Source organism: Cryphonectria parasitica (assembly GCF_011745365.1).
Source record: "Cryphonectria parasitica EP155 unplaced genomic scaffold M406scaffold_1, whole genome shotgun sequence".
Taxonomy (NCBI): Eukaryota; Fungi; Ascomycota; class Sordariomycetes; order Diaporthales; family Cryphonectriaceae; genus Cryphonectria; species Cryphonectria parasitica.
The window spans coordinates 3,978,031-3,992,735 of NW_024468909.1; the positions used below are offsets into that span (position 1 = coordinate 3,978,031).

General features: G+C 54.9%; 4 protein-coding genes across 4 annotated transcripts; 2 read left to right on the forward strand and 2 right to left on the reverse strand.

Annotated features, from left to right (window-relative positions):
- Positions 1–290: 290 nt before the first annotated feature.
- On the reverse strand, positions 291–2,150 carry M406DRAFT_349255 (phosphoglycerate mutase-like protein; the record flags this gene model as incomplete). Its single annotated transcript, XM_040922454.1, has 3 exons — positions 291–546; positions 624–1,738; positions 1,814–2,150. The coding sequence occupies 3 exons, from the start codon at positions 2,148–2,150 to the stop codon at positions 433–435; spliced, it is 1,566 nt and encodes a 521-aa protein (XP_040781461.1). The 3' UTR covers positions 291–432.
- Positions 2,151–2,815: 665 nt separating this feature from the next.
- M406DRAFT_349256 (uncharacterized protein) lies at positions 2,816–6,342 on the forward strand (the record flags this gene model as incomplete). Its single annotated transcript, XM_040922455.1, has 1 exon — positions 2,816–6,342. One exon carries the CDS (start codon positions 2,816–2,818, stop codon positions 5,609–5,611), a length of 2,796 nt encoding a protein of 931 aa, XP_040781462.1. The 3' UTR covers positions 5,612–6,342.
- A 2,974-nt stretch (positions 6,343–9,316) lies between these two features.
- On the reverse strand, positions 9,317–10,449 carry M406DRAFT_77315 (uncharacterized protein). Its single transcript, XM_040925961.1, has 4 exons — positions 10,203–10,449; positions 9,974–10,111; positions 9,678–9,861; positions 9,317–9,594 (listed from the first exon to the last, which is right to left on the reverse strand). The coding sequence occupies exons 1-4, from the start codon at positions 10,327–10,329 to the stop codon at positions 9,531–9,533; spliced, it is 513 nt and encodes a 170-aa protein (XP_040782407.1). The 5' UTR covers positions 10,330–10,449; the 3' UTR covers positions 9,317–9,530.
- Positions 10,450–12,152: 1,703 nt separating this feature from the next.
- Positions 12,153–13,340, forward strand: M406DRAFT_221107 (uncharacterized protein; the record flags this gene model as incomplete). Its single annotated transcript, XM_040915583.1, has 2 exons — positions 12,153–12,828; positions 12,946–13,340. Coding segments are annotated over 2 exons (1,071 nt in total), but the record flags the coding sequence as incomplete, so codon positions are not given.
- Positions 13,341–14,705: the final 1,365 nt, after the last annotated feature.

Here is a 14,705-nt window from a genome sequence, read left to right on the forward strand (position 1 = left end):
TATATACATTGAGGCAGGGATTAGGGAGGAGGAGAGGACATAGAGGTAAAAAGAAGAAGAAAAGAACAGAGGAAAAGGAAGGGGGGGGAAGACAGGGAGAAATAAAAATAAAAAAAGAAAGAAAAAAGAAAGAAGTGACGGCTCCCACTACCCAGGCTCTGTTTGCATTGGACGTTGTGCCAATGTCAAAAGCAATATGCCTTCCAAACTTGCAATCATGATACACGATGATTCAGAAGCAAGACTTACCTTACCAGGTCATGATTTACCATGCAGAAATAGCAAAATCCACTTAGAACTGTGCCTCTATTACCCATTCCCTGAGGATCCAATCATATATCCCTGGGTGTGCAAAGTGAGTCGAGTCTATCTGTGCCTAAAACTGCCGCCGCAAGCCACGTATCATACGGTCTCAAGGAAGAATGTTCCTGGCTAGTATCCAGCAGGCTCCTCGCGGACAGGGAAAGCGGGCTCATTTCTGCCCCTCTTGCACTCCTCCTTCCAGTCCTTGGGTGTGAATTTGTCAACAATCGCCTTGAAGGCAGCCTGTGGTAGGGTCAGTATGACAAGCTCAAAAGAAGAAGAAAAAAGAAAATGGTTGCGCAACGTGTCATCAAGCATACCAATGTGCAGATGCTCTCATCTCCCTCAAAGTGGTTGCCCTGTGGCTTACAACCAGGGATCTTGACTACCTCGTCATTGTACCGAATACGGACGTAGTAGCCATCCAATTGGCTCTTCTCGGTCTCGGTCAGCTCTTCCGTAGGTTTCCGACCAATCCCCGCTGGTGGCTGTCCAGCGGCCGATCGAAATGAAAAGAAAGACCGCAGCCAGCTCGTCGTAGAAGAAGCCGCGGCAGCATCAACGGTTTTGATAGCTCCGTTGTTGCCCTGCACCGCTGTAGGGGTACTGGCCCTTCGAAAAAGCTCAAAGGCGATGTGGCTTGTGAATGGGGGCCATTGGTCACCAGGAAAAGCGCCCACGCTATTCAGACACGCGGCTAGGGTCGTGTCGTGACAACCACTCATGCCGAATTTCACAGCCCGGTGGCCCTGTCCAGACTTGTGCGTGAGCTCATACTCGCCGTCTGCAGGGTTCTGCTCCACACTGCCAACCATCCGGGCGGTGATGTCTCCCAACAGCCCGCCGACACCCAATTTCCGGTACTCCTGAGACTCCTTGTACCCGCTAAACCACTCTTCGACGCCAATCTTCTCAATAATCCGGCGTGCTTTGGGGTCGTAGAACTCCTTCGGCAGTCGGGTTTCCGGACCATGGGCGTCTGTGGAATTGACAGTGTCCATGATGCCGGATAGGCGGGGTTTCGCGTCCACGGCGACCTTTGGACTGCCCTCGGGCAGCCATTTGCCGTAGATCTTGGTGAGATAGGCCATCTCTTCCGTTGAATTCCACCGGTCAGCGGTTCTCTGGCCAAAGGCCTGCGCTAGAATGGCGAAGCGACGACATGAGCTATCATTGGGCAACAGCGTCTCGTCACTCAGGGACCGGGCCAGGATAGTGGGTGGTGGAAAGTCGGCGGCGCGGGTATGCGATGGGTACAGGCCTGTAAAGGTCTGCTGGAGGGACTGGAGAGCACGGGGGACAGGTGTGGCACGCAGGTAGATGAAGTCGGCTGAGTCGATGGTCTTGGGCAAAAATCCAAGCCTGTCGACGTAGAGAGTGCGCAGGCGCTCACCCAGCTCGAGAGTCGTAAGACGCCCCTTGTCCGTGAGCATGCCTTGAGATCGTATGCCAGTTAATATGTATTTCTAATATGAGCACAGGGGGAGAAGAGTGACGTTGCTGGACTCACCCATGTCACATACACTGTCCAGTTCACCCCCAGGGCCGGTCGCGATGACAGGTACATCATTGGGGCCAAAGGTCTCGAGACGACGCTTCCATTCCAGAGTTGTGAAGACCTGCCCGTTGCCATCTTTCCCCCGCTCAAGCACGGCATCTCTCATGTGGCGGACAGCTGTGCAGTAGGGCCAGAAGGGCCTGAGACCAGCATTCTGGAATCGTGGCGAGACCGGTGTCCGCTCGCCATGGCGGAGGAGGATTTGCACCTGTTGAAGCTGGAGGCCAGAAGGGTAGAGCTGCCGCAGCTCCTCATCCGTGTAGGGTCTGCGAGGCTGGAGGGTCGTCATGTTGTCGGCTTATAGTATGTAATAGGATAGTCTTGAGTCATCTGCCAATTCACAATGGGACGGAGGTAACAAGACATGGACATAAACGACGAGACCAGGGCAGGGTGAGACTTGGCCGTAGCAGCAGCCCCGCTTTATGTTCCGGTCCTGTTCGTTTAAGAAGTCAATTCTACAACAAAAAGTCTGAACGTGCTTGATAGCAGGGGACCATCTATTCTATGCACAGAGAATGTAGGGGCGAAAGAAGAGGAAGCAAAAGGTGGATGAATTAGCAAAAGCATATTTTCTATTAAGAACGGTTGTAAGTGCAAAGTGAAAGACTGACATGCCGTTGAGTGTGACGTCGGTTGTCAAAGCCGACCCAGCGGGACCGAGGTCGGCTGCAACTGTTGGCACTACATAGTACACACTGAGAATCAGAAAGGGCAGGGGCCCTTGGCCCAGAATTTCTACTGCAGTCGCGAACCTCAACCCTCCTGCTCCACATGTCTTGTACGCTCGCTGCAGCCTGCACAACGCAACTTCCGCCATATCTTCGATTCCCTTCCAGACGCTGACATCCGAGGCTGCTTCGGCGCCATTCCAACCGAGGCCTATGTGGTAAAAAAAACCTGCAGAGCTACATGGGCTGCGCGGTGCTCCTCTAACCCGGCGACTCGGACGCCATGCAGACGACACAGGTGATATGCGCACCGTGTCGCAGGCAGCTCCTCGCAGCTGCTCAGCAGCGCGCTCAGGCCCGTCGAATACCGCAGTGGCAGACGCAAGTATACATCCGCGCAGCATCGACCGGGACGCCCAGGACAGAAGCGCTTCCAGACAACGACTTTGTCCCTTCGATCGATGGCCTGAACTTCGACGGGCCGCCAGGCGCACGACGCAGCCATGATGGAACGAAAAAAATACGCAGTTCAAGACCACATGCCCACCGTCTGCCCAAGCGAATGCCGCCGAATTTACCTTTCAAGAAGGCTATGGCCCCTTCGGATAAAAAGGAATCTATGGATATATTCAAAAAAGTCGTTGAGGAACAGGGCGGTCAGGAGGAAGCTGCCAGTGCCGCGCCGAAAGATATATCCCCTGTTACTGTGGAATTTCTCAATGACTTATGCCGGCTGCGGCCGATGATGAGAGAGGAGAGTATGGAGGCATGTCTGGATTTCTTCCTGGCCAACATATGGCCTAAAGTCATCTCTGCTGGGAGGCCCCGCCTGGTCAAGCAGAGAGGCACCTACCTATTGACAAAAGTCGCCGCGGCCAAGTTGGCTGATATGGACAACGAGAGGCTGCCGTCGGTGGCCCGAATCACTCAGCTCTTTTATGAGATGGACTCTCTGAGTCCGGCGAAATGGACCGACTTGATTATGGGCTTGATCAAGAATATTGTCGCCAGGAGCCCCGCCAGGCAAGACTACCCCAGCGTCGAGGCTCATGAGATGGCCATGGCTCGGAAGGCGGAGCTGCTTGATGATCTTGTTGAATCGTGGATCATCTTCCATCGCTACCGTCTGCCCGCCAACGAATCAGAGCTCCAGACATCTGCCGAGGTGCAGTTTCGACTCCCAGACATCAACGAGATCCGCCTTCGTAGCTATGCCAGAACTGGCAACCTGATAGGCGCTATGGGTATGCTTTTTCACAACTTCGCTACACAGCACAGAGAAGTACCTGCGGTAGCCCTTGCCACATTCGTACTCCTCATGGACCCCGAACACTCGACTGTCCGCGCTCGGCGCAGGGCAGAGCCCCTGCTTAAGCCAATTGGCCATATCCTGTCTGTTGTTGAGCTTCGACGGCCTGCTATGTACTCGATGTTGGAGCCTCATCCCAGTGTTATGTTGTACGTCGTGCAACGCTGGGACGGAATCATAGCACAGCTTCGCGAGCCACAGAGACCCAAACCCGTGCCGCCTGTGAACGTGGAGACCCCACGCAATGCTGGGCCACAAAGTCGGACGGTGCAAGCTCAGAGCAGCATTCCTGGGTTTCAGAGTCGAATTATGAATGCTCTTGCTCTGAGTGATGTGACGGCAGTCGAGGCTGCATGGACAGATTACTGGAACCAGTATGGTCACGTTGGCAAGGGCAGCATTACGGAAATGCACGAGGGCTTGTTGGACACCTTCATTATGGTGTTCACTGCACTCAGACGGCCACAACGGGCTGTTGATGTCTGGAACTCGATGGAGCGCGTTGGCGTCGTTCCCACGCTGAAGACATGGACGTGTATGATTGAGGGCTGCAGAAGAGCCAAAAATCCGAACGGCCTGGAGAACGTCTGGAGAAGGCTCATCGCATCCGGCCTGAAGCTAGACAGTATGGTCTGGAAGGCTAGAATCGTCGGGCTCATGGACTGTCGTCAACCTGAGGCCGGGCTGCGGGCTCTCAGTGACATGTTGCGCCAATCCACACAGCCAGGCGGTGTTCCTCTGCAGATCGACTCCGTAAACGCCGCCGTCGCCGGTCTGATCCGCCTCAATGCAATGTCGGCCGCTAAGAAAGTCCTCACCTGGGCCTCCGACAACGGTGTTGAGCCGGACGTCATCACCTACAACACACTTCTCGGCCCTCTCGTACGAAACGGCGACGCGGTCCAGATTGATGCCCTTTTGAAGATGATGTACGAGCAAAAAGTCCAGCCCGACAGCGCTACTTGGACGATTCTCCTCGACGGCATCATTAGCAATATCAAGAACACCAGCCCTGACGAGCAGCGCAGGAGCGTTGAAAAGCTCCTCCAAACAATGGACGTCGAGGGCGTCAAGGCCAACATGGAGACATTTGCGCGCATTATGCACTTAGTCATCCGCGACGGCCACCAGAGCCATCATCACACCGAGGGCGCCATAGGCGCCATCTACAACCACATTCGGAGCAAGGGCCTACAGCCGAGCCCGCACATATACACCATATTGCTCGACCACTACTTCTCTCGCACACCGCCGGCTCTCGACGAGGTCAATCAGCTACTCGCCGAGTGCGGCTTCGACAGCCATCATTGTGTCCTTCTCGACAGGGGCCGCAGGTTAGACAAGGTCTTCTGGGAGCGTGTAATTCGGGGCTATGCGCTCGCGGGTGACCTGGACCGTGCGTTCGGCCTGTTCGAGCAGGTCAGCAGCCTCTCCGGATCGGCCATCACCCTGGAGGCGCTCGAGGACCTCCTGAGATGTCTCGTGCGCGAAAACATGATGACCGAGGCCAGGCGGGTCGTGGACCATGTGAGACTGCACCGTATGAACGCACATGCGCATGCTGTACCCACAACGCCTGTGGCCGTGGAGATGTTTGGTGCCGGGCTGCCTAACGGGTCCGAGAGGTCCAGGCACAGATACTGGAGGCATGGATTCTGGGCTTTTGCTCTCGACTGCGGGCTGCTGTCCAGGGCGGAATGGGAGCAGCTCAAGGTTCGTGGGCCAGGGATGCATGGGCATACACCGCAGAAGGTTGAGAGTGATCTGTGAGGTCGACGGGTACCCTGGTGCACATACAAGAAGATGTGGCCATGATTCGTAGATGTATTCATATATGTATATACATGAATATATGTATTGAATGATATAGAACTGATGAACTTTGCACAGTCCAGAAGGTATCTCATAATCAATTCTCGTCCAGCCGTGCAGCCTGTCCCGATTCCACTTCATTGCACCGAAACGCCTTCCTACGCCGAAATCGTAGAGAAACCCCCTGATCCAGCCTTAAGCTCGTGTTGAAGCCCCTTGCATGTCTTAAGAAATAGCTTTCCAGCGCCAGTCTTGCCATGTTTCCCCAGCCGTGTGCCTGTCTGCCTGAGGCCAGAACAGAAAGCTGTCAGGGCCCATAGCTCAGGGCGTGTCTGCTACTCCACGCCATCATCGTCCTCTTCCATCTCCTCGGCGCCGTTATCCTCATCGCCTCCTCCCTGGTCTTCTCTACTCAGCCTCTGCACCACGCCCTCTAGCGCCCCAACTTCCCCGACTCCTAACCTCGCGCCGTCCCCTTGCCACTCGCCATCCCTCACCTCGCCATTGCGCCCCAGCTCGAGACCCCTGATAGTCTCCAGGTGCCGCCTTGCCGCACCCTCGACATACTCGACCCTCTCCTTCCGCCACGTCCTTCTCGTCGCATCCACCACGGCGGCATCGCCACCAACGCTGTCCTCCCCGGCGCTAGCTGCTGGCCCCTTCAAGTCCGGCATGAGGCCCGACAGGCTCGCCGACAGCGCCCGCAAGGCCTGCATCTGACTCAGCGCAAACGCCGTCGTGGTCGTCAGCGGCGTCGCGGCGTCCGCCTGTGCCAGGTCGCCCTTGTTGTGCAGGAACGCCAGGGGCGGCTCTGGCTCGTCCTCTTTTGCGGCTGCGGCGGTGTTGCGGCCCGCGATCGCGCGCAATTCCCGCAGAAGCGTGTCGTTCCTCGCCCTCTCGGCCGTGAGCATCGTGCTGAGTCTCTGGCTTGCCTGGAGACGTCTTCGGAGTCTCTCGACAGAGGCGATGGTGGGCGTGTCGGGGTTGTTCTCGTCGTCGTCTCGCTGCACATCAGCATCATCGATGTCCATCCTCCCGTCGTCGTCGCTAGTATGGCCCCTTGTTGTCTGCAGGGCGGAGGCGGGCAGGTTGTCAAAGTTCAGCCCCTCGTAGTGTCCCAGGCGGATCCAGTCGCGGTCCTCAGGCCGCACGCACAGGATGTTCCGCATGACGTAGAGCTCAAACTTGTCAAAGTTGCGGTCGATGGACGTGCATAGCAGCGTCTCGAGCTGGTGCGTACCGGCCGCGATCTCGGCACGGGCCTGCTCCTCGATCTGCTCGGGCGTGAGGGGTTCTGCATCGTCGGGGTCGTCGGCGGGCGGGGGTTCAGGTTGTTTGCGCTTCCGCTTGGACCTGGAATTCGCGTTGCTGCTGGTGGTGTTGGAAAGAGGATTTGGTCTGCCAAATCCGAGGGAGGTGGGTGGGGCGTTGAGAAGGCCGGTCTCGACGCTGGTCAGGGCCTTGTCGGCGAGGATGTTGATGCTGTTGATGATCTCGTCGATAAGGGACTGCGATTGTCGCAACGTTTTAGTCTCTTTTCCGCATGCAAAAGGTTCAAATATGTTCAAGTTCCAGGTGTACTCACGACTGGAGGGTAGCCAAAGTGTTCCGTCAGGAGCTCGGTATCATTATCTGCCGCAGCCATCTTGAGAGAAGAGAAAAATGTGTCGAACCATGCAGTGCAGGTTAGAGGAAGTCGAATTGACGGGCAAGACGCGTCTTAGCCGCGAGCCCTACGGGAGGGATGTTTGGTAACTAAACTCAACCGAGGCAGGCTGGCTGGGGCTCTCCAGGGGGTTTGGTGCCAGGGCAACTCGCCGCACGCCAGCCTGTAACTGACCAACACCTGACAAGACTGACCACCCTTGACCAATAGATCGCTCACTGAAGGCATGCTATGGTACTTATAGGGGTCCAACTGAGCCTTACGTCACGCCAACCAGCAAGTCCACCCACCCTCTGCTGTACCAGATAACCAGATAGCCACTGCACTATGAGATATCGCGCAGTCTTTCTTTGATCAGGACATAAAATACAACACGAGGTTTAAAGAGCCCCTTTTAGCACTCAGTCTTCTGATTTATTTTCCTCAGAACTTTTTTTTTTCTCTCTCTCTCACTCTCTCTTTTTCTCTCCCGAAATGCCCTCAGGTGCTCACAATGGATAGATTCAAAGGCATCGCTAAGGGTGGGTGGCATCCAGACTTGGTACGCAGTCCCCATTGCTTTTTCTGGTCGTCGAGACACTTTCACCGCTGACCACCACCGCCCAACCATCTTACAGGGCCAAGAAGGATTGAGGAACCAAGTAGTACGTTGCCACATACCACAGCCCACCTCTTTCTTTTAATCGTACAGGATCCAAAGTATTGATCATCTCTCCCCTTCATATAGGGCGCAGTACTTGGGCGCAAGAAGGAAGACCCCCGCCTGCAGCATGAGTCGACACCCATTTCCCAGCTCCGCGACCCGTCGACCTTTGCGCCTCCTCCCAAGCGTGTAGACGGCGGTATCCTCCCCCCGCCGCCGCTGTCATCCTCCTCCTCATCCTCCTCCTCTGCCTTACCAGCCTCGCAGGGCCAGCACCAGTATGGCCAGCACCAGTACGCCCAACAACAGCACGCCGCAGCGGTAGAGGAGCCCCCGCCCCCGCCCAGGCCCTACCGTGTCGACACGACCGGCCTCTCCACGGCCAACCTGCCCCCACCTCCGAGGAGACGAGACGGCGCCGGCGGTTCGAGCCCTGGATCTGCACCAACACCACCGCCGCCGCCTTACACAGCAGTGGGTAGTAGTGGTGGTGGCGTGACAAAGCCCCCACCGCCAAGTCTCCCGCCCAGACTGCCCCCCAGGGCGAACAGTGCGTCTCCCGTAGCAGGGCAGGCGGGGTTTTTGAACCAGGGCGCTGCGAACAGGCTCGGCGCGGCGGGGGTTTCAGTGCCGGGACTGGGCATCGGTGGTGGGAATGCAAACAGGCCTGTCCTGCCTCCTCCTTCGGGGCAAAGCTCGTCGTCTAGTGGCGTGGGCGATTTACAGTCGCGGTTCAGCAGGTTTGGCGTGGGCGCCGGGGGGTCGGCTTCGGGGTCTACACCATCTCCGCCGCCGCCGCCTAGCCAGGGGACTACGTGGGCGCAGAAGCAGGCCGCCATGAAGACCATGTCCGATTTCAAAAAGAACCCTAGCTCCGTGTCCCTTGCAGATGCGAAGAGCGCGGCCTCTACGGCCAACAACTTCCGCCAAAGGCATGGAGAGCAGGTTGCTGCGGGTGTCAAAACGGCGAACGGGCTGGACCAGAAGTATGGCGTATCTGGCAAGGTCGGAGGGTACTTGGGCAACAACGGGGGTGGGCATGACGGAGCTGCTGAGAGCGGTGGTCCTAAGTCTACGGCAGGAGCAGCACAGTCGCATCTGAATACGATCGGTGCTGCAGCTGGCATGCTAGGGAAGAAGAAAGCACCTCCCCCTCCCCCACCCAAGAAGAAGCCCGACATGGGGGCTGGCAGTGCTGCGAGGGAGGATGAGCCTCCGCCGATTCCAATGTCAACGCGGCCGAATTTCTAGTAAAAAGTGCACTGCTGTGGGCTGTCTTTTGGAGACGAGGATGGTCATTGAGCATAGCACAGGCGTTGGGGTCAGCATAGTGATAACATGGCCATTTTCACTTCTGAAAAAGACTTGGTTGGGGTCTCGACAAGACAATCCTGATGTCGTCACTGGTATATTCTCTTTTCTTTTTTTCCTCTTTTGCACAACGTGTATGCCAGATTTCAAGTTGCGCAGCGCTTGATCGTCTAATCCCCCTTGGTTTTGGGGAGGTATGAAGAAACCACAGGACCCAAGTTGAAGGAACAAGAGCAGGAGCTCGATTCTCCTTCCCCTTAGACCTTCATCTCGCTCAGGCCGTGCTTCCAGAAGATGAAATAAGGGGTGACACCATCCTCACTGGAAAATAAAAGTTAGTGGCTACGGCCTTTGTCATACCAGAGGGCGTTTGGAGGTTGGGTGAGTAAGAAAGATGGGCATACCGGTAGTTGAGGAGGGCAACCATGCCATCGGGGTTCATGGACTCGCCGGTGTAGAACTCGAAGTCCTTGAAGTTGGGCAGCAGCTTGTCCTTGACGAACTTCTGGGCGCCGCTCTCGAAAGCCTTGACCTCCTCATCGGACTTGCCCTCCTCCTGGAGCTTGGTCTTGACAGCCTTCATGTAGGCTGTACACAGTACATGTGTCAGTATTGAAAGATAGGAAATGCCAGACGACAGTCTTCTTGTGGGCGGATGCGTAGTGGAGGAAGTTCTTTGGGGAGGGGTATTTCCTCGTACCCTTGAGGTAGCCCAGGAAGCCCTTCTTGTCGAACTGGGTGCTGACAAGACGGAAAGATGCGACAACGTTGTTGACCTTGACCTTCTCGTCGGCGAGGTCATCACCAGCCTCCTCAGCGGAAGCATTGGCACCAATGTCTGTTTGTCACGAGCACACACACTCCCGTCAGCAATAGCTTTCGTTGCCCCCATCTGGGAGACAAGCAGCCCATGAAGGAAATATGCATACCAATGTCGCCGACACCCTCCTCGATCATGGCACAGTCGGCCTCGTAGACGATCCCGTCAACCTCCTTGAGGTCGTACGAGTCCGAGATCATCTCGTCGTCGGTGATCTTGTCCTTGAAGATAATCATCTTGCCGGTAGGGGGTTTGTCTGGACAAAGGGGAAGAGAGGGTGTTGTCGGGCTCAAGGAATGGGAGGGATGGGAAAATTTTCTGAAAGGTGAGAGAGAAGTCGAAGGAGGGGAACCCGTTCTAGACTGACAGATTTGGCGAGGAAGGGGTTGGGCGAATAGCGCGGGGAAAATTGTACTCAAGGGCAGCTTTGCCCGACCAAACAGAAAATCCAAAAGCGGGTCATTGGAGGGGTCTAGACGCTAATGAGAAAAGGGATTAGCCGCCTGGCTTTTATCAACCCAGTCTGCCAGTGCAGCAGCGCCTATCTGCGGTTGTAGAAGGTGGTGCTCCCTCACTCGGGCGCTTCACATTTCAAAGGCTGATGATCACTCAGGGCACTTCTCTGGTCATTTGGCAGTCTAGCCTTTGTCTCAACAAGTTTCAATTGCCTGATAGGGTGGCACAACTGCCCTGAAGGAAGACATGACGGAATAGCTATCATACAAAAGCCTAACACTGAGGCACAATTATTCCCTAGTCTGAAGTATTGTGTTGTCTTTTCATGACTGGCGGATGGAAACAGGAGTAATATCTTGAGAATCCAGACAAATACTGCAGGTTGAAGAAAGAAAAGGTTTCACGGCCAAAATTTCACTGCTACTTGCAAAGAATCTGCAAAGGATAAGAAGTATACAGAGAGTCGACACCTGGTAATTTATCTACCCAGCTCTTGAACAATAGAGGAGAATAAAAGGCACTGAGTGTTGGACAACAAGCAATTCGCCACAGCCAGGCCAGGACTGGGGGCCCTAAATGAACCCCCACCATCTTAACCTGATTTAACAGTTGACCACCAGCAATAGGTGGACCGTTGATAGTACCACTCAACTTGCCACATGCACCCGGAACATTCGGTGCAAACAGTCAGCCAGACTTGAGCGTGTACATGGCTGCAGGGTTGCATTTGATCATTTCCAAGAGACACCATTTCTAGGCTGTTTTATGCATGTCATGTCATGTCATGTAATGTTAATGCCCACTTGACAGACTGACATACTGACAGACCGCATTGCATGCGTGTTTCTGGTATGTCGCCAGAAAAGAAGGCTCGCATTCCAATTCACTCACTCACTGCTGCTGAGCAGCAACTAAGTACAGTACACAACAAGTGATCAAATCCCCTTTTCCACTTCCAAATTCACAAACCCCCATCTGCTTGGCACAAGGCCTGGGTAAACTACAGAAAAGTGGTTCGACGCAGTGGCAAACAACAGGAGATCCTCGGAAGAAGCTAGGATTGACTGACAGGCTAGCGAGATTGTTTTAAAAACCACACGCCGCCGGTCCCAAACCGGACGAACCTGTCCACCCAAAACTCCGACCAGACGACCGACCGGAAGCCTCGCCTCTCCCGATACAGCTTACTACACCAAGCCTATCCTTTTTTTTCTCCTTCTTCCCTCCTTTTCTCTATTGCTTACACTACTTTCTCTACACTATCACAAGGAGAGAAAAGGGGAATTCTCAGCCCCAACCACAATCACCCGAATTCCTATCTAATTAGCCTTATGGTCTCCCTTCAACAGCAACCACAGTCACTCATCGCCTCCCGAGTTCTGCAGTGCGACTTATCGATAAAGACCCCAAGCGCAAACAACACACGACCTTGAATCAGACCACCAATTGCCACCACTACGACTGCCACCACCACCATCGTCGTCGTCCTCTTCCTCCCACGTCCCCCTTCCTCCATCTCTACCGTCCCTGTTCTGCATCGATTCGAGACCGTCGTGTCATGGTCGCCTCTCCGACCACTGTCGCGATGTCGACATCCGCCATCATGACCAACAGCACCGTGGTCAGCGATCTTCCGCCCCTTCCGGCGTACAGCATCAAGCCCATGCCAGACCTCTTCCCCGGAATCATCTCCGATTTCTGGCTGTCTGTCATCGGCCCACATGTCGCCTACTGGTTAATATCGGGCATGTTTCACCTCATCGACGTATACGACCTATTCCCACAGTACCGACTGCACACACCGGAGGAGATCGCCCAGCGCAACCTGGCCTCGCGGTGGCAGGTCGCTCGGGACGTCGTCATCGAGCAGATCATTCAGATGATCACCGCCGCCGTGCTCTCGCTGACCGAACCCGCGCAGATGACGGGTATGGAGAATTATGAAGTTGCCGTCTGGGCTACACGCATCAGGCTGGCGCAGGGGGCGCTGCCGACGGTGCTTGGGCTGCTCGGACTAAATGCTGCCGCCATTTCCAAGAACATGTCGGCCTCGCATCCGCTGCTCGCGGGTGCGCTGGCTGGTGGACACTATCCGTTCTTGACGACGGGCCTGGACGCCGCCTCCTCTGTGCCGGCCTTTGCAACCTGGGAGCTGGTGCTGGCCAAGGCCATCTACTGGGCTGTCATTCCTGCTTTCCAGATGTGGGTTGCGGTGGCTTTCATGGACTCGTGGCAGTACTTTTGGCATCGCGCCATGCACGTCAACAAGTGGATGTACAGTATGTTGAAATCCGCCGCCCTCTGATGCTGATGATACTTCTCTCGCTATATTCCTTCCTTTCCTCCGCCAGTGTGCTTTTGGCTAACCATCTGATATCTTCTTTCTCCCAACGCAGCTCACTGGCACGCCCGCCACCACCGGCTGTACGTACCCTACGCCTACGGCGCCCTCTACAACCACCCAGTCGAAGGCTTTGTGCTCGACACAGCGGGTGCCGGTCTGGCCTACAAGGTTAGCATGATGTCGCCACGCATGGCCATCTTTTTCTACATTTTTAGCACCATCAAGACGGTTGATGATCACTGCGGATACGCGCTGCCCTTCGATCCCCTGCAGCACATCACCAGCAACAACGCCACATACCACGACATCCACCACCAGAGTTGGGGCATCAAGACCAACTTCAGCCAACCCTTCTTCACCATTTGGGACAAGTGGTTGGGCACCATGTGGCAGGGCGACACGAGCCTGAAATACGAGAGGACGAGAGAGAACGCCAGGGCGAAGAGCGAGAGGAAGGGTCAAGATGCCAAGGCCCAGTAGGCTTTGGTGCTGTGGTCCTCTTGCCACGTGGCGGCCTGCATCGTGCAGATCTCGTTCCTGATTCTTCACTCTTACGGACGATTCCATCATCCCTTCGCTGGGTTGTGTACATATCAGGGGAAAAGGATTTCCCATTTGCGCGTGGTGGATTTGGATTGATGAAAACGACACGTTGAATTAACAGTCCACGACACCCTTCGGCATGGCAGGCGTTTTTGCGGTTATTTCCTTACAGGCTCTTGAGATGGATGAGAGGATCAAGCCGGAGACTTGACTAGACTGGTGCGGATACAGAGAATATCTTTCCCCCCCCCCCTTTTTTTTTTTTTTCTTTCTTTAACAGCTTCCTTTTTCTTGTCTTCTTTCTCATTTCTTTTACCGCAACCAAAATGTACATAGTTAATTGCGTCGTCATTTGACATGCTCCATCGAGGGTACGACAGCTTGTTGTGCTGGGATTTGGTCTCAGTAATCAACTGCTGTTACCGGCAGGTAATAATAGTAATACAGGAGCTTGCTCCTTGGATTCTTACTCTACGGGTAAGCCGGTACACCGGCCCCCCTGCATTTGAAGAGCGCTTTTAGTGAATGATGAAGCCATGGCTTGAATTATTGTTGGAAGGACGCACCGGCTTGTTTCTTTGCTGGCTCCGATGACTTGGACGTCATATGCAGTGACAGTCGACAGCACTTTTCAAATCTCGATATGACAGGACCGAGAACACGGAATGGCCGATTGTCATATTGGCGTTCCTGGTTCACAATACGCGTACGCGTATGACAAAACGGCAGAGATCCAGCCTCCCCAGAAACGGAGGACCTACTTGCCATTTGACAAAATATCCAGTCGGTCAGTCACCACCAAATAGCCATAGACGCGTCTCTGTCAAAACAAAAAGTCCTGGGGTCGCATGTCTTGTTTCCTCCTCGTCCCAGCAACCGCAGTGGAGAGACAATCGACAGCTGTGAACCGGGGCCGGCCGCCCTCGTGCGCGCCGAGTTGAGCTGAGGCGCCCTTCGCGGACTCAGCTGAGCCGCAGCTGCTCTGCTCCCAACTCTGGGGAATTCTGAGTCAGGACTACCCCAAAAGCAATAATGGGCTGGCTGGACAGAGTATGGTAGAAAAGAGAAGCAATTTTCCAAACACTAGCATCCTCGTCCGGCCTCGTGTGGACGCCAACATTTGTTGCTTGCGCACACAGTTAAGAATCGCAACTTACATTTTCATAAGTCATCTGCCGAGACCTCTCGGTCTTCTTTTCGTGCGATCTAACACAAGAGGAGATTACGCACAACTTTTGTTTGTGTCTCGGCTCAGAGCTTTTCCCCTCG

Bases quoted from the DNA above. Each gene is read 5' to 3' on its own strand.
- M406DRAFT_77315 (XM_040925961.1), bottom strand. From the start codon at position 10,329: ATGATTATCTTCAAGGACAAGATCACCGACGACGAGATGATCTCGGAC. The intron at 9,862-9,973 runs GTACGAGGAAAT...TACTGTGTACAG, and splicing joins CTTCCTGGGCTACCTCAAGG to CCTACATGAAGGCTGTCAAG. The intron at 9,595-9,677 runs GTATGCCCATCT...TTTATTTTCCAG, and splicing joins GTTGCCCTCCTCAACTACCG to TGAGGATGGTGTCACCCCTT.